Source organism: Tauraco erythrolophus, chromosome 4 (assembly GCF_009769465.1).
Source record: "Tauraco erythrolophus isolate bTauEry1 chromosome 4, bTauEry1.pri, whole genome shotgun sequence".
Lineage (NCBI taxonomy): Eukaryota > Metazoa > Chordata > Aves > Musophagiformes > Musophagidae > Tauraco > Tauraco erythrolophus.
In genome coordinates, this window is record NC_141468.1 from 17,632,821 (window position 1) to 17,649,370 (window position 16,550).

Here is a 16,550-nt window from a genome sequence, read left to right on the forward strand (position 1 = left end):
ATGGAGAGGATCAGGAGACTCTGTTTCTTGGCTGCTGTGCTGGCAGGTAAATGTATGGCGCTTGTGTTTTCCATGGGCTTCAAAAGCAATATATAAATGTGGTAACACAAAAGAGCTATTAGGGGAGGGGATCCTTTTACATGTAAACGGGGAGAACAGGCATGGCTTTAACTCCACCTGAGGTGACTCTTTGTGGTAGACAATAGGGCTGGGCTGTACAGAAATATATCCCAGTGAGCTCTTGAGCACCAGCATGGACATGCTGGAGTCAATGGGACCATCCAGCTGCTGAAAGTTGCCCTATGCTTTGCTGGTTAGTTTGCTGTGGTTTTTACCCCAGTATACCAGAGGTTTATTCGGCCCACAGCCTAATAAAGGGAGAATACATCTTACTATTTGCTAGATAAAGGAAGAGGGAACCTCTGCAGCAAATGCCTTTGAAATGTGTGGATGAACTCAAAATGTAAAGACTAATACTATCAAATTAAAAGGTGTATGTTAATACTTTATTTCCTTGCTTATGCCTTATTGCAGCATTTTCTAACATAACTTCATAAAATTGGAGTAAAAGTTTTTAAAAAATCACTGAGGATAATTTTTCACGTATGTCTTTCAAACTACCTTGCTTTAGCTTTGTTTCCATGGAGATTATTGTGGAAAAGCAGCAAATAGCTATTGCTGAATTCAACTGCTCGTTTGCATTTCATCTTCCATGTATATTTACAGACATGGACCATAAACGCAGTGAAAATTATGTGGAGATTTTATAAGAAAAATGTTTTTAAAAAGTAGGGAAGGAAAATTACATCTTCCCACTTGCTACTATCGCATTTGTACTGTGATAGAAATAAACCCAGGAACAAGGGATGAATGAGGTTGCAGCCTTGTTCAGCTGCTAATACCTGCAAGTGCTTGTGTTCAAAATTTGTTGGAAGATTTAAGCTTCATATTGATAGGGGGGAATTAAAAATCTCTTGGCTCCTGCTGGGGCAAATTTTTCTCCCTTGAACTAGCTTTTTTATTCACAATATCCTTCATATGAAGTACTTTAAAAGTATTTTATTATACAAACGAGTTGATAAAAGGCTCCCGTGAACCTATGCTATGTAAAATGATGCCAAGTTAATAATATGCTGTAGTATGTTTGGTCATATTCTTCGATTTCAGCAATGAAAACACTGATGCTACATTTGATTCCATTAGTGAAAAAATCCCAAGCTAAATGAAATGTGATGGTTTTACTCTATTTCGTGCTTCATCTGCCGAGGTGTTAATTCAAATGCGCAAGGCACGACAGCGCAAAGCTGCTGGACGCAGAAGCCACACTTTGACTGCAGAGGTGATGCTTGGTGCATCATTTTTTTAGCCTCTGTGGTTGCACAGGTTTAAGGGCCTGAGGATCCAGAGGGCTGCGGGAAGCCTTTGCAATCCTGTCCCCTCTCCCTCAATACGCAGGTGTGTTTGGTGCATAGTGGTACAAAGGCTTGGCAGTTGATTCCGTGGGACTTGCAGCCTGTGTGTCTTTCCCACATCTTCATCAGGGACAGTGTATGAAAAGGCAAGGCCCAGAGTCTTCAGTGTTTCATTAGACCATTGATGAATCTTCCCTGATTTCTGCTCCAAGAAGAAATAATTTAGGGATTGCAAATGGACTTTCATGTTCCTATCATGCTTTGGATGAAAAGGGGGATCAGAATTTAGGGCTTTCCTATGTGGCAGATCGTGGGAGGTGAGTGCTGGTCAGAAAGCAGCCAGCCTGTGGGACATGACTGCTCACCCTGGAAAACAAAGGTGGAAGCCAAGCCTGCTTGTCTGGCAGCTGGCGAAGGTTAACTGGATTTCACCCATTAATTCCTGCCTCTAGAAGGTGATCCAAGGCTTTGTGGCAGGGAGAAGCGAGCTCTGCTCCGTGTCAGACCTGAGCGTCAGATGCTCCTGCATCAAAGAAGGGATGAGAGTTTTCTCAAAAGACAAATGTAGACAGCACTCAGCTCCTGCTTTTCTGCATTCCCATTGCCTACTTGGAAATCAACTCTGGCACTGCAGCATGATGGCATTTTCTAGTGAATCGACAGCTTTATTCTGTAAATTTTCCCAGTATATATAATTATTGCTTGTGCACATCTGCTTATAAATTTCTTAATTTGGAGAAGGCCAGACTGCATCAGCAATCACATTTAAGCTTTCAAGCACACAACAGTCCACATAAAAAAAAAAAAAAAAATTAAAGCAGAGGTGTTAGTCATTTTATGGAAGAGAGCAATTATCTCTCAAGTAGATGTAATATTTGAATATTGCTGTAATGACTAAAATGACATAAGTTAACTTCAAAATAAGCATGATGCCTGCCATACGCCTGCTCTCTTGAAGAATATTTGATAACAGAGTGTTTTGTCAGTACGGTAGGGAGCTGGTCTTGTGGTGCCCCTGCCCTCGGGAGGCTTGCTCTACGCAGGGGAACCACTGGGCTCGACCCGCAGCTACAAAAAGGAAAAAAATTAGCACCTTACTAAGAGGCTTTTGCCAGGATGATTCTGCAAATGACTAATCTGTGCCTTTTCTTTTACTGCTGGCATCTTCCCATCACTCAGAACCATACCTGTATTAACACAAACTGCTACTACTATGTGTATGTAGTAGACGTACAATATAGAAGTTACACCCAGTACAAACATATATATAATTAATATTTTTATATTTATATATATCGTACAGGTGCATGCTGGTTCACATATTTGTGTATATATAGATAGATAGATAGATAATCTCTTTTTATAACATGAGAGAGAATAAGCATAATGTAGTGGTTTGATATCAGTGACAGTTTTGGTCCTTACTGAAGGACACCTCCTGCTCAGCCAGCCTGGAGCGTCGCTCTCGTGCCTCTCCAGCAGTTCCATTACCCTCCTGTTGAACTTCCCAGCAGTACTTCAAGCAAGTTGTGCTTCAGCTGAGCACCAGCAGCTCTGAGCACTGCACACCACAGACCTGATGCCTTGGCTCATAAAAGAAACTGGTTACTCTTGTCTCGGTCACGAGCAGGCCTGCTGCTCTGCTGCCGGCTTAGTCAAAAAAATCATGTGTATTAGTCCTAAAATGGGGAAAAAACACAACAAAAAAGAATAACTAAAGAAGCTTGTGGTTTTGTTTTTTTTTTTTTTAATACAATTCTCTGCTGCTCTGACTGCGTTTTCCCTGTCTCCAGCGCTCGGTGGGTGCCTGGGCTCGCAGGACGGGCAGTGCGCCGGGGCTGTGGCCGTGCAGAAGCGCATCAACTGCCACCCCCAGCCGGGTGCGACCCGGGAGGCCTGCGAGGCGCGGGGCTGCACCTGGTGCGCCACCCGCGTGGCCAACGCTCCCTCGTGCTTCTTCTCCGAGGACAGTCCCTACGGCTACTCCCTGGGTGGGAACAATGAGAAGACAGCCAAAGGCTGGAGGTGAGTGTGTGCGACTCCTTCGGTGCTGCAGTCCGGGCTGCGAGGCCACCACCACTGCCACCCCGGGGCAGCTGGCCAGAGACCTTCCCCAAGCTGCTTCGCTGCCGCGTGCTCGGCTTGCAACGAGGAGGACACAATGAGGGTGGTGAAGCACAGGTACAGTTTGCCCAGAGGAGTTGTGGGTGCCCCATGCCTGGAGGTGTTCAATGCTGGGTTGGATGAGGCTTTGAGCAACCTGATCTAGTGGAAGGTGTCCCTGCCCATGGCAGAGGGGTTGGAACTAGATGGTCTTTAAGGTCCCTTCCAACCCAAACCATTCTATGATTATATTATGTTTTATATGATTATATCATATTCTATTCATTTATATGATTATATCTATTCATTTATATATCATATTCTATGATTATTCTATGATTACATTATTCTATGACTATAATGGACATATTTCCCTGCATAGAAGCCACATAGAGTCAAGGTCCTGTGCTCACACCATGCCGCCAGTGAGGAAATCAGGCGCTGACACGGAGTGGTCCCTCCCACCCTGGGAGCTGTGTCCCAGGGGACCATGAGGTCTCCTTGCTTCAGTAGCACCTATTTTATCCATTAATGGCAAGGAGACCCTAAGCAAACCTCAGAGATTATTTCTCTCAATAAGTCAATGATTTATTTTTAAAAAGCTGACATAGAACAGCTGAGTTGTTCATCCCAGCCTGCACCAAGGTGGTGGCAGGCAGCAAGCAGTCATGGTGCATACCAACATGTGTTTCCACTGCAGAGTAACGCTGAACAAGCGCCAGACTTTGTCCCTCTTCGGAAAAGACATTTCCCCGGTCGTCTTGGAAGTGGAGTTCCAGACAAGGGACAGACTCCGGTTCAGGGTGAGTATTTGGGGAGAGGGGAATCGTTTACCAAAGCAACACGCGCTAACGTATGAGCTACCCTGCCATCTCCTTGCCTTGCTTTAGCTCTACGACCCCAACAGTCAGCGCTTTGAAGTCCCACTGACGATCGACTCCCCAGGGGTTTCCGCCGATGAAGCCAGCTATGACGCCGAGTTCGAGGAAGACTCCTTGCACTTCAAGATCAAGAGGAAAAGCACCGGCACTGTGCTGTGAGTATGAGATGTCATTCGCGTCACTTTTCACAGAAATTAAGCGAGATGGGGTGAGTGCTGTTTCCTCACACCCTGTTCCTTGGGTCTGCGTGACACAGGCTCAAGCACAAACTGGATGTGGCATAAGTACAGATTTCTGTCTTGTCTCTGGAAAACACTCAGTAGTAGGAGGAGTATGTGCCTGCGTAACAGATAACTATCTACGTGCATGTACGAAAGGTTGCTCAGCAAGTCAAATAACTTTTGAGGCTGCAGTTTCACAGCTTGGGATGTTGATAGACTCAACTTGTGAAGGCATTGAACTAAGATTTCTGAAATCTGGCGTGTTTTGATACATCAGAGTGACAAATCTCCTGACGCTCTCCAAGAGGCAGGTCTAGGAAACTAAAGCTCAAAGCCACAGAGGCTGTAAGTTTATAACTTCCACTGGTTTCAGTGAACAGCATTTGTGAGTCCAGTTTGTCATTCTGCAAAAATACCAGTCGTGTTCTCAAGCTGGCACTGTAAGCTTAACTTCAGCAAAAGCTCCCCTTCCCAGCAAGTATCAGCAGGTGTCATAATTTCCCATTTTCTTGGCTTCCACCAACACATCTCTAGTGTGTAGTGCTACTTAGCCAGAGAGTCCCAACCACGGTGCGCTCCCGACAGTCGCACTCGGAGATGCTACAGCGCAGTGTAGCAGCAGTCTCTGGCTGTCTGCGGTGACAAATGAGAGTGTTACAGACCACACTGCGTATCACTGCTTGACTCAGGCAGGCGATGGAGATGCGCAGAACATAGAAATACAGGTACTGTTCCAATCAGGCTGTGGTTGTGTCTATGTTAGCATTTTAATTCAGCTCAGCAGTGCTTTTTGACACAAATCTCTTGATTATACCCACTTCTTGTGCGCTGGCTGACCCTGCAGTGGTCCTGAGGAGCATGGATTAGGTGCCTTCCATGTGACCTTACCGGGAGGTGTGCTCTGGGAGCACACACAATGCAATCTGGCTGCCCAACAGGCTGTCTCAGAGCAAGCCCCCGACATGTGTGTGGCCACTGGGTCCTCAGCACCAGCTCTGCCTGTCTTGCACCCCACTACTAGTGCAAGCACATTCCCAGAAGGTCATTGAGACCCAAGTGGTTTATTTTATGCGTTAGAAAATCTAACCTCAAATCAAGAAATCAAAATTCAGCTCAGATTTTCCCCCTCCCAAGAAACTCTTTGTTAAACAGACTCTAAATGCAAGCATTATCTTTGCGAGTAACGTAAGGATGGGTTAACGTGTGTGATGCAAGTAGACAATACTGCCTCTGGAATGGTTTGAGTCTGCAGATGGAATCACTGCACTGCTTTTTAATTAACTGTCCATCCTTTTAAATTACAATCTTGTGGCATCTCTTTTTGTACATGTCATAGTCAATTCTGTAAAGCTTTATTTTTGCAGGCTATTGTAAATGAATGTATTATGTATTACTCTGATAACAAAAATAATTTAATTCCTTGTTAGACTTAACAGCTTTGTGAAAAGTTGGCTTATGTTAAAGGCCCAATTTTCTTCTCTTTGTCATGAGAAACTTTTGTAAAGGCTTATTAATTGGAATGGTGATATAAGAGGTGAACGCATAACAACACGTGGCGAGCAGCCAGCTCATCGTCCATTCCCATTCAGCCCTGTTCATCTTCACCTAAATCCTAAGGGTTTAGCCTCGGTTAGTCAGGGCGTGCTCAAACCTAGGATGTCCCAATTAAGGGAAGGGGTCTGCGATGAAGCAGGTGCAGGGATTGATCTGTGGAGCTGCTGAAGGCAGAACTCCAGCGAGAGGCAGAGGAGCGCAACTTGGTCCCTGCTGAGCAGGTTTCCAGGAGGGCACATTCATCATCCTGCCATGGGCCCAAGGAAGCCTCCTCCATACCCCTGGCAGTGGGGCACCCCTTGTCCCCCAAAATGTGTGCTCCACAGGCATTGGGGTGCAGCAGTGATGTGCTGCAGAGCCTGGGGAGGTAGAGGGCAGTCTTGGTTAGCAGCATCAGCGCAGCACTCGCAGCCATGCTCTGCTATCAAGCATCACTGCTGGAAAAGCATACGCTGGCTCCAGGCAGGTAAAGGAGTTCTCTTGAAACCAAACCAACCCTAAAAAGAGGAAATTGCAGGTGAATATAATGCACAGTTAATGGATTTTTATCCTGCAAACAATGGCAGGGCTGCTACTGAAAGATTCTCATCAGCAGAGACACAGGATTTTGCATATAGAAAGGGAAATTATATGTTCCTGGGAATTTTTGTTTCATGTGAAATGGCACAGCTGGTACTTACAGACTGAAGAATCACATCCCAGCAGGGAGCTGTTCCTCTCACAGCTGAATTGTGTTCGGAGTAAAATTCCCTGTATGAGGAGCAAAAAGGCTTCCCTTTCATTTTCTTGCCAGTCCGTCCCATCAGAGTGGGTGAATAAATGCTCAGGGATACCTCGACAGCCTGGCTTACAGGGATTCGCAACCTCCTTAGCCACCCGAAGAGCTGTGCAGCTGAAAATCATCTTTCAAAACAGGAAAGCAGATTATATATCCTGAGCTAAAGGCCATGGGCTGCTAGACTGGGGAGGGTGAACCCCCAGCAAGCAGCGTTACAGGAGCATCCCCACCGGTGACTGCACCAGCTGCCTGGGTCCAGAGGAGCACTGGTGGCATCTGGCATGTTAAGTAGATTTTCATGTTAGTTCAACCTGCCCAAAGGCAGGTTTGGATGCATGGGAAGTGGGTATGAGCGTGCTCCCTGGCTGCAGCAAGGGCTCAGCAGGAACCACGGCAGAGCATCTTCATAGAATCTTAGACTATCAGGTTGGAAGGGACCTCGAGGATCATCTGGTCCAACCTTTATTGGCAAAAGCGTGGTCTAGACAAGCTGGCTCAGCACCCTGTCCAACTGAATCTTAAAGGTGTCCAGTGTTGGGTAATCCACCACTTCCCTGGGGAGATTATTCCAACGGCTGATTGTTCTCATTGTGAAAAATTTTCCTCTTGTGCCCAGTTGGAATCTCCCCAGAAATAACTTGTACCCATTACCATTTGTTTTTTCCGTGTGACTCCTTGTGAGCAGGGAGTCTCCATCTTCTTTGTAACACCTTTTAAATACTAAAACATGCTGATAAGGTCTCCCCTAAGCCTTCTTTTCTCAAGGCTGAACAAACCCAGTTCTCTCAGCTTTTCTTCATATGGCAGCCTTCCCAGCCTTTTGATCATTTTTGTGGCCCTTCTCTGGACCCTCTCCAGCCTGTCTACATCTTTTTCGTATAACGGGGACCAAAAGTGAACACAGTATTCCAGGTGTGGCCTGATAAATGCTGAGTAGAGTGAGGTAATGACTTCTTTATCTCTTCTGGTGATGCCCTTGTTGGCTTGTTTTGCCGCTCATATTGATCTTGTTGTCTACCCCCAATCTTCATCATTGCCTTGTCCTCTCGTCCCTGTCCCAGGTGCAGTCTGCAGACAAGGTGCTAAAGCCCAAATCTTTTCCTCTGGGTAACCTCCAGAGGTGGAAGCTGCTGCTCTGCAGGACACCCAACATGTCTGGGGCCAGGCGCTGAGCTGCACAGCCGGCAGCCTCCGTGGCTGTGCCAGGTTAGGGCAGGCGGGCAAGCGTCCCTGAGAAACAGGCAAGCACATAACACCTGGGAGGACTTCAGTCTCCTATTTTAAGATGTGAACGGCCGTGGCCTTGCTGTCTCAATGAGCAGCTGAATCAATTTTTAATTTTTATATGCACACAAATATTGCTTAGAACAGTTGATGAGGGCAAATAAAACCTCTTCATCAGGTGCTGCAATTGCACTCCTCAGGTGTGAGTCAATAATAACTGGTATCTACACCAAACCAGGTCCAGGTGCTTTGCTGGACATTTCTAATATCTCTGAGGAAAGTTTTCCTATTGTAAAGCAATCTCGAATACTCAGCAATCATCTGTTTTACTTGATGCTCCTTATCCCTCACCAGCAGCTTCACACTGCTGGATGACTCACCTCCACAAAAAAGCCTAAAATCCCTCAGCTCTGGCACGGCTGATCTGGTCCACATGGGGAGGGAGCAGCCTGTCCCGAGTAGAAATGTGATATGGGTTCGGTTTGTTCTTTGAAAATTCACACTCATGTTTCTCTTGCCTCCTCTCCGTGGTGCAGCCTATCATGCCATCAGAGCCCCTGCCCACGGGCTGGGCAGCGATGGGGTTGCCAACAGCTGGATCCCCACCTTGCTGCTTGGGATAAAACTCCATCCCAGCCCCACCGCTTGTGTGCACAAAGCCGCCTCCTTGTGAGGAATGATTTAACACCGTGTTGGGAACGTGGCAGGCAAGAGGCAGCAGAGACTTTGAGATATTCCTGAACGTGCTTTACAGGTGTTTCTCCCCCTTGTTGAGTGCGAGGAACCTTTGCCGTGCCGGAGCTGCCCAAGCCCTGGCTCAGGGAGGGCAGGACGAGCTCAGGGCTCCGTGTAATCACAGGAATGGGGAGAGGAATGAATTATGTGAGGGGAGAGCCATTAACAGCTGATTGCAAACCTCATGCAGAGCCAGGAGCAAGAATAAAAGGCCAAGTCCCGCTCCGTTTTCATCTTGCTCGAAGGTAATCAGGCGACAGCCACTGCTTCCCCTGCATGGGGTGAAAATTAGATGGGGTCATGCAGGGAAATGATCCAGGCCCTGCTAGGTGCTCCAAGACCAGGAGCTCTTGGTCTGCCTCCCTTCCTCCTCCCGGTAACGCCTCTTGGCTTCCTCCCTCTTACCTCTCTCCTTCTCCTCCATTGCTGTCCTTTTCTCTGTTCCACCCAGTCCTGCCTGCTCCTGCCTCTCTTCACCCTCTCCCATCCTCCTGCTTTTTTGTTGGTGGCCAGGGAAGGTCCTTCCCCACGCCAGCAGCTCTCTGAAGCCATGGGGGATATATAATGCTCCATTTTTGTTCTGAAAAACACTGGAACAAGTGATATACCTACATGCTTTTGCTGGTGAGGTGTTAATGAGGTCAGATGAGAGCAGGGGCAGGCAGAGCCCCCGCTCCCATGCAGATGCCAGGTCTTTTCCATTTTTCCTCCATGGGGCAGAGGAGGCTGAGGGGAACCTTTCCCACTCCTAGAATGTTTGGAAAATACTTGTTTTGGTATTTTTTTGGTATTTGGCAAATCGGTGTGATCAGTGGCAAAAGGTTTTGTTAAGAAATTTAGTTTAATAAATTAAGCTTTGGTTTAATAAATCCTTGCTTATGCTATCCTAGCTGATCTTGCAGCTCTACTGAGAAACTGTCCTGTCGTTGGCCAGAGTCCTACAGTAATAAAAACAGGAGAGAAAATATTGGGTTGTAATAAGGCAGGCGAGGGAGCAAATGGGTCCTCTGCATTATTTAGTGGCACATGCTCTTGGGTTGAGCACTATTCTCCTTTCTGCTTCTGCCACTAACAGCAGCAACCACTGGAGGAGGTGGTGCCAAGTGGGAGCATAAAGAATGCATAGATTTCCTCAAGCACAGAGAGTAAAAGGCCGGGAACTGTTTGCTTTAAGGCAGCGATAAATAACAAAGACATCCTCATCTTGCAGTGGGTGATCGCTCTGTGGGACTCGTTGCCCCAGGGCAGTGCTGACACTGGAAGCTTAGCAGGATACACATTCACGCATAATAAAAAAATAATCTGTAGAAAAAAAACCAAAACTATTTTTGTTTCCATGTTTCACAACATAAGCTAATTCTATGAAAACAGCCAGAAACTTCCTCCATAAGCAGATTATTGCAAGACTGGCTCTGAGTGACATCTTACGCCTTCCTCTGCGATATCTGGCCTGGGCCATTGCTGGAGACAGGCTGCAGAGGGATGGACTATTGATTTGATTCTCCACTTTAATATCCGTTCCCCAACTGACTTTTCCTTCATGATGTCATACAAATAATGGAAGGCAGAGCATTTTTCCCAAGCCAGATAAGTGCTCCTATCTCTCTATTAAGAGTTTGGAATACCTCGTTTGCTATCACACTTGGGAAGATACAGCACAAATAACCGAAATCTAATCAAGATTTTCCTTAATTTCCAAAAAGGCTGCTGCAGAGTTCAGCTGCTTTTTTTTATTGATGGTGGTAGTAAGCACAGACGCCACTTACCATGAAGACGTTTTTACATAGGCAAAGCTTTTAGAATGATTTATAATGTTATTGTCTTAAACTGCAATTTTGCTGAAAGCAACAGGAGAAAATTGTGTGCATCATGGGTAGCTTGGGTTTGCTCCTCTTTTGTAAGAGCCATTATTTTAGTCTTCTAATCATTAAGATTTACGTTACGTAGGCGAGAAGTATTGTAGGTATATCACTTATTCAAGTGTTTTTCAGAACAAAAATGAAGCATTATGTATCCAGCCACTTACAGGAGATGTCCTGATACCATGACGATGAATACAGTAGAAGTAGAGCAGAACTGTGTCAATAACTGTAAATACACCCTGCAATTCTTTCTTTTAAAATGTTATGTTTGTGGAAAATCTGTTGGCTGCTGGTGCTGACTTTCTCCTCCTATTTGATAAATTACCTTAAAAGTCAGATAAGCACACAAAAATTCCTTCTTGGAATTTTGGCCAGTGGTGCCTCGGCTTGCCCCAAGACTTACAGCTAATAAGGAATGCAGCTGTTGTGAGATGGTGGAAATATTTTTCAGCAGTCTCAGAGCATGGAAAATCATGTAGACCTGCGATCATGATGTTCCCCAGCAGCTCAAGTGGAGTGAGTCAAGATCCAAGCATATTTGAGGTTCCTCTGAAAACAGGGCCTATGCTCCTCAATCGCTAAGGTCCTTCACTGCTTTATAGGCAGCCTGTGCATACAGCAATAGCCCATGCCCTCTGAAAAGGTATGCCAAAGCTCTACCAGGAGGCTTAGACCTACTTTTCTGATAGACATGTGAAGTTTCCACCTGTATTTGCATGCAGATAGTATATACTGTATGCTCCCTTTCACAAGGCTAGGGTTTCCAAAGGGTCTGGAGGCCAAGAAAGCAGATATTACAGAGGACATTTTCTCCAAGCAACTGAGTGGGACAGGTGTTCATACCTTAGAGTAATGAGCTCATTTCTCTTGGATTCATTGCAACAAGAAGAAAAAACCCACCCTTTTCCAACCTAAAGTGATTTTTCGATGTCTAGTTAATACCTATTGCATGTGTCATATATGTGTCTCAAGCCTCCTAATTCTGGAGGTTTCATAAGACCAACTTTATAGGTGCCACCAGCTACTTGCTCACAGCAGGCAAGTCAATGCTATGAGCTGTTGCACAGACTGTGGTTATTGGTCTCCAATAAACTTCAACAGAGAGAAGACATTCAACTAGGTAAATCATCATGTCCAGTTCGCATTAAAAAAGGGCTGATGAAAACCATTTTATACTGCCTTTTAGTCATCCTCCTCAAACGTCGTGACGTTAGTCATCAACTACACCTTCAACATGAACAGGATGTTTGATCTATCTGCTTACCCACCTTCCTTTAATACTCTTTCCCCAGTCTGCTGAGTTATGTTTCATCCTGGTGGCCTGAGGGCTGACTGCTGGATGTGGGACCGGTTCACTTGCTGGCCAGAAATGTTAATTTTGACACAGATCTTTTCAATCCTGAATCATTCTTTTTTTTTTTTTTTTTTTTTCCCTGATGTGAGATTGAAAAATAGAGAGGTTTGCTCTTGAGTATAGTTCACAGTGTTTGGAAGAAAATGCTAGCTTTTATCAGTCAGACTTCCAGGAGAGACAGCAGGCAACTGTTATCTGGCAATGGGCCAGGCAGATGTGTGGGGACCTCAGTTCGCGTTTCCACAGGCAAGAGTCTTCCCACCACAGAGGCACTAAAGGACTAGGACTTTCAGCGGTGAACCTGAGTGCAGCTATTACCTCTCGTGCAAAGAAAAAGGATTCTCGTCTTCACAGGCTTTGCCATGTCTAACCACAGGTAGAGGTTGAATTTTTGACAGTGAACAACTGCTGAGCTGTATTTTTAGGTTTTTTAGATTTCTGTATCTCTTCTGTTTTCCATCACAGCACAGTTATGGTTTGTAGGACTGTCAGAGGAGTACCACGCAAATTCCTGGGCACATGGTGTCATTTTATGCTCCCTCCTGTTTTGTTCCTTCTATCCACTTTAAACCAGCAGGAGGGAAGGTGGGAGAAATACAACATTTTATTTTATTGTCTCCAAGTGTTTAAGGCATGACAGACATAACTTTTTTTATTTAAATGGTTGCTCTTTGCTAACACAACACAAGCAAACACAGAAAGTAACACAAGAGCTTTCCGCAGCTTGCTGCAGAGCACGAGGGCAGCCGCTCAGGAGCGGAGGCTGAGAGAGGTGCCTGGGGAAAACTTGTCCGTGCTTTCCTTCAGATGGAGAAGACATAACGGTGCCTGGAAAAAAGAGAGTGTCATTACTAGTCTTTTTATGTCATAGTTATTGCTATAGTTAGCACATGGCGGTTCCGGCAAGCAGAGGTCTGCCGAAAGACGAGGCTGATGGAGAGCGACGACGGGCAGCACGGCACAGGGAGCTGCGCTGTTGGGAGCGGCAGCCCCCGAGGAGCCGAGCGATGGAGGGGGCAGAGCAGGGCACTGTTTTGACAATGCCATGCAAAAGTTCAGTATGTGACAGAGACCCGAAGGAATGCACGGGTATAAAACACTTTCTCAGAGCATTTAAAGCTGTGGTGGGGCAGAAGGGTTGTTTGTAGGGTTGTGGTTTGCACCACCCCAGTGACCCTCCTGGCCAAGGAGAGGACTTGCTGAGCAGGAGGAGTGCTTTTAATGCCATGGTTACACTAATTGCTCTCCCTATGGGAAATGTCAGTGCCATAATGTGGGTACCATGGATGTACAAAGTCTCATGTCCTCTGAACAGACATCATGGAGAGTGCTCAATGAGTTAGGACAGATATTTAAGCTCTTCCCAAAGCATTTCCCCTCCAGCATCCTTTGCTTTTTACATAACCCTGTGGTTTGCTCAGAGCAGTGACCATGCCTGCCTTGGCACAGAGCAGAGCTACGTGACGGTGCTCCTTTGAACAGAAATACAACTCCAGAGTCCGTCCTCATTCCTACACAGCAGCAGCCTCTTGCAGAAAGGCTTCTGTTTTCCAAGGGATGCATCTGATTCTCAGGGATATTTTCCCTACATTAACCTTCCTATAAGGAAATAACCTTATTCAGTACTGTGTGGAGGTGGAGGAGACGATGGAAGGGAGGGAGGGTTGCTGCTGGCAAACAACCAAATTGAGACTTAAATACAAATTCTTACTTTTTGTGCTTGTGAGAAAGGCCAAACAGACTTTTTTCAAAAATATATAGCCCCTTCAGCACATATGGTTTACGTAGGATTTGTCTGGGACACTTTAGGGATGGACGGTGCCTGCCTTTCTCATGGAGGGGTAGGAGTGTGCCTTGGATCCTCCTTCAGGCATCCTTCTGTGTGGTTGTCCTTGCTTGCTATGGTGGGAGTGGCAGTGCTCCCAGTTATCCCAGCAGCAGGGACTTGTCCCCAGGCAGCAGTGCCAGCGGCATGGGTGGCAGCCAGGGCTCACCAGGGAGTGTTCCTCTTCCCACTGACACAGCCCATCTTCCACTTCTCTGATTCACCAGTCTATTTGATCAACTATTTAATTTTGTCAAAATCATTGACAAAAGACCATTAAAAGGAGAGTTATGCCACTTCTACGCTCTATGGCTTTAGCTCATTTATTTTAATTAGCTGTAACAAATTCAAAGTTAAACAAGGCTCGAGAGGGTGCTATCTAAATGTGGTACTCATGGCATACACAGTACCATTAACGAAACACTTCTCCACAGCTTGACTATGTTCTCCCCCATCTAGCTTACAGCTCATTATAGCACTAGAGATAGGCAACAGAATGTAACACCTAATTAAAATGTGAGCCTGTGTCCACAGATGATTCAATAGAAATAAAGGCATTAAGCTAGTGAGAGGAGCAGGAGAGAGTTATCACAATAAAAACATCTCATTCAAACAGAGTCTGGAGGAAGCTGTCCCTCTGCTTTACGCATCTGCACAAAGTTGAGGTTAACCGAGTATTTGGGTCCTGATCCAGCAAAGCATTAAAAAGTAAAAAACTGATAACAACTAAATGTCTGTTGTTCTCATTAAGGATTCTGAACCCCACTGCGTAATAACAATTTTTAGCCTGCCCCGTTGGTTGTCATAGAAATAGCACAAGCAACCACTTATTTTGGTAATAGGTTTATAGATAGTGTCTTCTGTTATTTCAGTTGTTCTTTTCAAAATTATACTGATGCATTTTATTGTATAAATAGATGAGATGTCTGCAGCCATTGCAAGATTAATTTAATGTGTGTCAGGTTAAGCATGTTGAAGGCATGCATAGAATTTAACAGTTTTTTAATATTGTTACTCTCCAAAATACAGAAAAACTACAAATAGCTAGACATGAACTTAAAATGAGACATACCAAAGGTAAGCAAACTAATCATGTCTCCCTCTGTTTGTTGCAGGTGGGACAGTCCCCTGTCTGATCTGTTTTTCTTCAATCAGTATCTTCAGATCACAACTACTGTGCCATCCACTTCGGTGTACGGGTTTGGTGAACATGAGCACCTGTCCTTCAAACACAGCATGGATTTCGCTACCTACGGCATGTTCAGCAGGGATCAGTCGCCAACGGTAATTCACTTTATGCAACACTCTGTTCTAACTTGTATCAACAAAAGGAGGTGGAGAGGTGCAGTTTTGCTGAGGGAGCATCTCCCTCTGTGTAGTAATGCTGCTAACGTGAATCAACGGCAAACACAGAATGTCACAGATTTTGCAGGTGTCGTAAGTTTTAATTGACTGGCTGACAAAACCAGGAGGCGTTTTGAGGGACTTTGAAACCTTTCATCAGAAGCTTTCTCACAGTGCAGTTGGCTTTCAGAAAAAAGTATTTTGTGGGCCAAGATCCTGGTTCAGGAAAGCATTTAATTTCTTGCTTGAATCAATCCCTGTTCACTCAAACAAAATAGACTTCAGCAGGACTCATTAGATGTTTGGCTAAACTGGGGTCAGTGATTGATAAGACTATTTTAACTAGCAGTTCTTATCCATGCCATTTTGGAGGGTTTGGCAGAATATGCAAGATTTAACTGAAAGAGAGTAAAAAGTACCATCATGATGAGGCAGAAAAAATCCCTCTTTTTATCAATTTGAATTCACATTAGTTTAGATGAAAAAATCTTCAACCTTTCAAAACAAGTTTCTAACTATGAACGAATTTATTTCCTTGTCTTTGCATATAGCTGATAAAAACTACAAAAAATAACAAAGTCAAGCCATACCTAATGTACTGTTTATGTTTCAGCCATTTGCCAACCTCTATGGAGTTCACCCTTTCTATCTGTGTGTAGAAGATGACTTCAATGCTCACGGTGTTCTCCTTCTGAACTCCAATGCACAAGGTAAAAAAATATATGGATTCCTTATATAGACTGCATATAAAAAGATGGTAAATTAGTAAATACAAAAAACTGGTTTACTGATTGCTTTTTCAATGTGGTACAAATATGAATGATTGTTTCAAAACTGAGGTTCCAGGAATTACTACAAAGTTTTCAAAGAGATTTCATTAGAATGACTTTTTAACAAGATAAGCTATTTTCAATGAAAATATATGATTAATCTTTTTTTGAAAATAGATGCATATACAGGGAAAGGAGAAGGTGGAAGAAAATTTCCTCTGGGATTGGCATAACTGAATCAAATCAATTTAGGTTAGTCCTATATTCCACCAGTGGAGAATAGTTTTGTGCGTTACCATGGTCACCTTACTGTATTAATCCAGTGGTACCATTTCAGAAAAGGTGGATCTTCTCTCAGTCTATAAAATCAGTTTCCCCTGGCAGGCAATGACTTCCAGTAAGAAGATTAAAATAGCATAGAGGAACCCTAAACACAAGCTTGTGGTTCCTTTTTATATAAATGAAATTGAGACAAATGGTTCCGTGC

The 16,550-nt window shown here is 44.7% G+C and overlaps 1 protein-coding gene across 2 annotated transcripts in view; it reads left to right on the forward strand.

Moving 5' to 3' along the window:
- LOC104376284 (sucrase-isomaltase, intestinal) overlaps positions 1-16,550 on the forward strand; it is a 62,713-nt gene continuing 46,163 nt past the window's right edge. For both annotated transcript variants that reach the window (XM_086610349.1, XM_086610351.1), the window contains exons 1-6: positions 1-46; positions 3,206-3,437; positions 4,216-4,318; positions 4,406-4,551; positions 15,065-15,233; positions 15,907-16,003. In XM_086610349.1, the coding sequence (XP_086466475.1) occupies positions 1-46; positions 3,206-3,437; positions 4,216-4,318; positions 4,406-4,551; positions 15,065-15,233; positions 15,907-16,003 (793 nt within the window). The remainder of the gene's footprint in view (positions 47-3,205; positions 3,438-4,215; positions 4,319-4,405; positions 4,552-15,064; positions 15,234-15,906; positions 16,004-16,550) is intronic.